Source organism: Coptis chinensis, chromosome 5 (genome assembly GCF_015680905.1).
Source record: "Coptis chinensis isolate HL-2020 chromosome 5, ASM1568090v1, whole genome shotgun sequence".
Lineage (NCBI taxonomy): Eukaryota > Viridiplantae > Streptophyta > Magnoliopsida > Ranunculales > Ranunculaceae > Coptis > Coptis chinensis.
Window position 1 is genome coordinate 11,513,467 of NC_141460.1, and position 7,568 is coordinate 11,521,034.

The 7,568-nt window shown below is 38.0% G+C and overlaps 1 protein-coding gene across 1 annotated transcript; it reads left to right on the plus strand.

The window, feature by feature from the left end:
- Positions 1–6,527: 6,527 nt before the first annotated feature.
- LOC147496672 (F-box/kelch-repeat protein At3g06240-like) lies at positions 6,528–7,568 on the plus strand. The gene has a single exon (XM_086562631.1). It carries the CDS (start codon positions 6,528–6,530, stop codon positions 7,566–7,568), a length of 1,041 nt encoding a protein of 346 aa, XP_086418757.1.

A 7,568-nucleotide genomic window follows, 5' to 3' on the forward strand; every position in this document is an offset into this window, starting at 1 on the left:
TCCTCTCCCTTTTTCTTTCTCACATTAATAGTTCTAAGTTTTCATATACTTTATTTCTAATTTTTTTTTTATGCTAAAAGTATGGTAAATTTTGGTTATGGTGTGGGGTTTTTTTTTTGCTTGGTTCCAGGTTCAGTTCAAAATAAATTGTCCGATTCTTTTTAGTGCCCACTTATATATGGTTCTTAAAAATAGGAGTCGTAGCCATGATTAGTTTTGCGGTTCCAGTTCTGGTTTGGTTAAGCAGGTACCCATTGACACCCCTACGTGCTTATTACTTATCAGGTTTTTTTTTGGATGCTTATGTTGGTAAGATTATGTACTAAAATATATGGATGCTTGGTTTCTAGAATAAACTTTCTCCTTACGTGTCAAAAACAATTTTTTTTTCCGTCTTTTGAGCAATACTTCTGTGAGTAAATATTATATGTTTTGAGTCCACAAATATTGTTCCAGTATTGTTTAAGATATCTCCCTCTCATTTCTCCTCTTTCTCCCTCCTCTCATCTATCTCTACTGCCCCCACTTCTTGTGGAGAGCCCACCCCGTAGTCTGATAATATATTATAAGTGAAAATGGACAGTGTTTGGGTAAGTGATGATCAACTTGTTTCACTTGATGAAGAGGAAGTAAATGGGGGAGAGTGAGAGATATACGAATGTTTTGGTTTTACTAATCTACGTAAGGAGGTGGTTTCAAGATAATGTTTATCTTTTTTACTACATTTTTTTTTTTTGTGGTGTAGACAACATTGTCATTGGGATTTAGAGAACTTTGCTCTATGTAATAGCTTCTCAAGGCATTTCACTGGGGTTTTAGGGGTTTGTCTGATGGGGGCGACTACAACACATGGCCAAGTACAGAAAAAACTTACAAAGTCAATTTCTATTGGCTACTGAGTCCTACGTGGCCATAGAGAGAGAAACTTAAATATAGCAAACAAAAACCGTATTCTTAATAAACAAGAACAAAGATATATCTCTTATCTCTTATCTCTTTTCCCTTCAATTTCTTTCTCTTTCCTTTACGACTCTCATCCTTCACCCACCTTTTGCCAAAAACCCTAACACTAAAACTCTTATTTAACAAAGCTTAAAATTGGAACTTAAGTTGGGTTGATAAATGATAAGCACCCAAAACTGTGTTATAAACCCAGTAGAAACACTACATATTGGTTGATTATGTGTTTAATAAATGTAAATTAATTGTATTTTCGTGCTTTCACAGGTTTCGACAGTTAACAACAAATTTGTAGCAAAACTTGCGTTTTAACATGAAAAAATTGTATGGAATAGTGCTTGAACGTGAAGTCTTCTCTCTTTGCCCATTTGAAGCTCAAAAAGGCCAGACTAAAGCTCGTGGACTCAACACAGACCATTTCTGGTTCAAATCAAGACAACGGTGTAGAAAAGCCGTGGAACTTCTGACGATCATATCTCATGATTCTGGACTCCAAATTCAGCATGGGAACTGTCAAAACGATCAGTGTGGCGAGCTCTACGCAAATGTGTGAAGTTGTAAAAATCACTAGAGCCCACATGGACCCACCATGGGTCAAAGCACATGGTCCCATCACTTAGTGGTTTCTCCATTATTTGAGCACTACCCAAGTGGAGCACTACCAAGTGGAACACTACAAAGTGGAGGAATACCAAAGTTGAGCACTTGTAATTTGCACTCATTCCATTCCATTAAGTTAGATTAGATTTTGTAAGTAAGGTTGGTTAGTTTTTGTTTTAGTTTTAGTTCTTCTTTTAACTTGTCAATGGAGTCTTCTTCATATAGGAAATAAAAAATTCTTCTCTCTCATCCTATTTTTCTCTCTTACTACTTCTTCTTATTAGTTTATACATCCTAGGATCATGAGCTAAAACACTCCCTTTTGGAGGGTTAATGAAGTTCATGTGAGGAACATGTTTGATTTCTAGTGGCTTGAGTCATTTGATTAGTAAGAACAAGTTTTAGTTTGCATCTTGTCACAAAATGACAGAGTACGACCAAGTTTGGAGTTTAGAACTCAAGATCGAGTAACGCGCCCGACCTAGGTGACACTGGGACTAGTCACGTGACGCTACTTCCTCATAAAATTAGTCCTTTAATTTTGGACGCCTGGTGTAGAGTGAGAATAGGGATTGAATGGATATTTTAGAGATCAAATATCACTTCAATCCCTCATGCTAACAGGGTGTTCTCATAAATGAGTTCATCGTGTTAGGGATCAAGACTCGAATCCGTCTTTAGGTTTGTTTATAAACCTAAGAAGGATTAGAGATGTAGTGGCAAAGTCCCTCGAAATTGTATTTGCTTATTGGATGAGTCAATTTAATTCTCCACATATTTCTCTCTTATATCTTTTCTCGTAATTTAGAATTAAATTGTTGTTTGTAATTTGCAATTGAATGAAGTTAAGTGTAGTGTAGTGTAAAATAAACTTCTTAGAAAAACCTTCTCATCAAAAGAATTCCTAAGAGGAATTTCAGTACCATGGTTTAAATAAGTTTTAGTTTTTAGGCATGGGACGAATCCTTGCTCAAGCTAATTAAACATCATCGAATAATTTTGTGAGCAAGGTATTTGACTATGTGTGAGTTTGAGTTACATCGAATAAATGAATATCAAATGGCGCCGCTGCCTGCCTAAAACCATACAACTCATGACTACATAGCTAAAAATTCAAGCAGGGGATTCCCCCTATTCTCACCCTTCCACCGTATTTCTTCGTTTTTCTTTCTTTCTTTTTCTAGGCCTGTCTACTCATTGTAAATTTTTCAGGTCACAGGTTGCCATGACAGGAGTTGGCTACATGATCAGGATTTTCACATAGGCCTACTGTTAAAATTTCAGCCCTGATCTCACCATCAAGTCGCGGGATGCAACTTTTACATTGGCGTGCGCGAATCCCTCATTGTAACATTGTTGTGCGCACTACTCAGGTGTTCCTATGACCTGTCTCATGCACTACTGTTATGGGGAATTAGACTCCCACTTTTGCAGAACAGGCTCTCCTGTTATATCATACGTCACTGCCTACTTGAGCAATGTGACCTGTTCCTAGAAATCACAGTTGCCTCGAAGATTTCATAACCTTCGACAAGGGACCTTGAATATTCTATTTGAAAGAGTTGCGGGATGCAATCAGGTTCCATTTTATAACACTCCTCGATTCACCTGCCAGATGAGTACTTTCCAAGCATTCTATAACCTGTTAAGTATTTGTTTGCATGATTGTTTGGTATATATTTGTTTGCGTAGAATGTTTTGTATAAGTATTTGATTTTGTCAGGAAAGAGGAGAACATTTCAACAAGCTAGGGTTAAAATCCGAGTTGGGTAAGTTGTTTCTAAACCCTTTATGGCAAAGTTACTCTCTATATGACATTCGCAATCTCATTGAGTATTGATAAAATCGAATCATTATACAAAACAAATATCAATTAGAAATATGAGTTTTTGTATATAGCATGATTAAGATTTGAGTTTTACAAGCATATTAGAAATATGATCGAGATTTCATGGATAAAGGCGCTAATGAAACATTCCAATTTTTGGAGAAACAAACATCGAGAAGTACCTTTTGGGGAATAACTTATTCTTCCTGCTCATCTCACGTCACTCATCCAAAAGCCACATCTATGTTTGAAGTCAAGCCTGATCCAGAATTAAAAACTCTGATCGAGTCCCTGACTAAGAAAGTAGATGCTCTTTCCATGCAGGTGAATGATAAAAAACTGCAACAAGTCATGAACGTCAATAGTTCCCCATGTTACCTTTGTTAGAGCCTTAACCATACTGAACTCTCTTGCCCGTTGCTTTATGAATCCAGTCCTCATCAACCTAAAAATGTTTGTGCCTTCAACATTCCTATCACACCTTGGCGACAACATCCCAATTTTGTTTGGCGTAACAACCAACAACAGCTAGGACCTCCAGGTTTCGCTAATCAACCGTTAGCCCACTTCCAAACTTCAATTCATATCAACAAGGATATAATCAGCAATTCCAGCAAGGACAAACCCAGTTTTTGAGTTCTTCTAACTTCAATTTCAACCACAACCTTGTGCCTGTCAATCCCAATTTCTCACATCAATAACTTGTCAACAACTATCGTGATCTCGTTCCTGCAGCACCGCTAGTGCAAATGTCAGTAGATAAAATCAATAAAAATTTTCTGACCTACATGAACCAACAATCTCAAATCGTGACATATATTCAACAATCCCTTTAGCTGTTAGTCCAAGACAAAACTCAGAAAGGGGTGTTTCCTGGACAAGTGGTTCAAATCCTAAGCCTGCACTAACATAACCTTTGAAATCAACAGTACACCAGATACCAGTAATCAAAACCAAGGTGACATGAACACAATTTACACTCTTCAATCTGATAGGACCGTAGACAATCACATTCTTATGCCAGATATTCACTCAATTGGAGCTGAGAAAGAACATGTACCTGTATCTGAAAAGGACCCTGGACGATACACCGTTCCATGCACTTTGGGAGACAAGTATACCACTACTACACTTTTAGACCTGGGAGCAAGTGTCAACTTACTTCCCTATTAACTGTTCCAACGGTTAGGTCTCCATGATTTCAACCCTACTACCATGAAATTGCAGTTAGTAGATCGCTCCATCAAACACCCAAAAAGCATTGTGAACAATGTCCTTGTCAAGGTCCAAGCTAGATTTTCCCCGTTAATTTTGTCATTCTAGACACTAAAGTTGCTTACAATATCATTCCTATCATATTAGGACGTCCCTTTCTCGCAATTGCAAAAATCATCATCAACTATTGCGATGGATCCATAATATTGTCTTTTAGGAATCAATTTGTTGAGATTAACATCTTTAAGATGGCCCAATCTTTAGATGAAGAGATAAACATGATCGACAGTTTGAACGATGTCATAACTTCCTCATTTTGGTTTCAACACCAATGGTGGAAGTAGATAAGGATCACAATTTTTATGAAGACATGACAAAGGAGGAATTTCTAAACCTATATCCAATTGATCCTTTTGCTCCACCAATTGAAAACTGCATCGAGTATCTGTCAATTTCTACTGATATGGAACTCCAGGAACTAGTTAAACATCATTTTAACACGTTACCATCTCTAGAAGCACTCCAGTTTTCTACCACCAAGGTTTTACATCCTCCGCCGTTTAAAAAGAACCCTGCGTTTGCACTCGACTTTCTTGCCTCGATCTCCCGTATTTCATGAGTTTTTCAATCCTTCAAGCGAGAACGTCTTACCCAAGAACGAACCATGGGAGCATTTCATTTTCGAATGCGAAATAGTAGAGACCCACTATTTCAATGAGTTTAGTGCTACACCCACTTTCTCATTCTTTTCGTCTTCACCTTATCAAAAATATCTACCTCCTGAATGTTCTTTCTGACCACCCTTTTTCTCACCATCATTTACATGGATTCTATTGCGTTTGAGAAAAACAAAAGTGCACGCTCGTTTAGGTTCTCGGTTTACTAAACCTCGAGGCAACGAATCTTGGTGTCTAAATCTGTTTGGGGGGTGAAAAATGTGTTAGTTGGATAGACCCACAACTTTTTCGGTTGTTGATATATGATAAGTTGTGTATGGATTTCTGAGGACCCTACACGATTTGATTACAGTCTCAAGAATTTGACTTTAAAAGACTCATCTTTTCTTTTCAGTGTACTCATTTCCACTCTTATATAAAGGGGGTGCTCCATTCTAGTATACGGACCCTCCTTTATTTTCTTCTCTTAATATTATCTTGGAGTGTGTGGTTGCAAGCGCCGGAATCTTAGTCCACAAGTCCATAACAACTCTATATCAGAACTGAGTATAAATGTCTTTTGATAACCGAGCAAACGATATATCTGGCACACGATGGGTGCCCAAAATTTCACCTCCTTTATTCTCTACTCTTTTCTACTCTCTTCCCACTGACGTTCAACTCATCATTTGGTATAAATCTCACCCATCTCGGATAGGTCAATGTCGTAATTTTTTTGCTCGTAAATGACGCGTGCGCGTATGGGGTGGTGTATGCATTGTTAAACACCTACTTGCCCCGGTCTTCAACCGCTTGGGGAAGCTTGTTCTTACATGGTGTACACTTGCCTAACACCAGTGGATCGAGATTGCCTCCGCCGTGTCGTTCCTCCCACATGATGGAATCAGTATTGAGAAATTAAACCCAGCCCGGTTAGGAGAGCGGTTTGCCAGTTTATCGGGTCAAACTGCCAGGCCAGGCCAGGCCGAGTATCATAACACTGGTTCATACGGTATATTTGAACCCGAGCCGTTTTTAATTTCGCGTCAAGGTCGGTGTGAATGATTAAACAAAAACAGTTGGTCCTGGACTCCTGAGTCACTCCTGTTGAACTAAAAAAACACTAGAAAAAAAACAAAGGAAAAAATGGTAGACGCAGGAGACAAGATGAAGAATCTGATTGATCATCTATCAGAATTTGGAATAAGCGGAATCATGTTGAAACTCCCACTCGAAATCATCATGGATTTTTTTTATCAAGAGTACCCATGAAATCTCTTTATTCTTGCAAGCAGGTATGCAAATCTTGGTACAATATAATCAAACATCTGAAGTTTATTCAATTGCACCTCCTCAACAACAACAACAACAACCCCAACAACAACCCCCCTTGTCTTATTATTCGTCAAACCTGGAATGAAGATTATCGTGTTCGTTTGATTTATAACAACAACAACAACAACAACCCCCCTTGTCTTATTATTCGTCAAACCTGGAATGAAGATTATCATGTTCGTTTGATTTATAATGAAAACGTGAAGGCTCTTGATGAAACCACGTTAATCTCCTCTATTGTGAAAGTGAATTCCCCACCCAAACGATATGTCGAAATCTATTCGTGTAACGGTTTGATCTTTACGGTGGCCAAGTTCAATGGGTGGGTACTAGATATTGAACCTTACTTTATTATTAATCCCATTACCCAAGACCAGATTGTTGTCCCTAAGCCTCCATTGATTGAATGTATTAAAGATTATCTGTTTGGGTTTGGGTTTGATCCAGTTTCTAAAGTTTTCAAGGTCATTACGATAGTGACTTTGCAGGATACAGTTTGTGAAATAGTAGCGCAGGTATATAACGTGGGTACAAACGAGTGGGGAATGTCAAGTGAAATTCAGTTCAACATTCCGAGCAAGTCAAATGATAATGAATCAAATAAGGAATCAAATGTTTTTGTAAATAGAGCTTTACACTGGATAGGAAGCACAAAGATCTCAACTGGTAACACTGCTCAACAAATTGTTTTATTCAATTTGGATACTGAGGAGTTCCAACAACTTCCATTGCCTCCCGGCTTAGGGGATAAAAATATTAAACGGAATTTATTGGTCTTAGGAGAATGTCTTGGTGTTGTTCATGCGATTCATGCAGAGTATATCCGGATATGGGTAATGAAAGATTATAGGTTAGAGTCATCTTGGTCTAAGGAATATATTATCAGACATATGCCAATAGACACAAGTGGCGCAAGTTCCTTATCAGCCAATTCATATGATGAAGAGCGGAGAAATTTTGCTTTTATGTTGTAA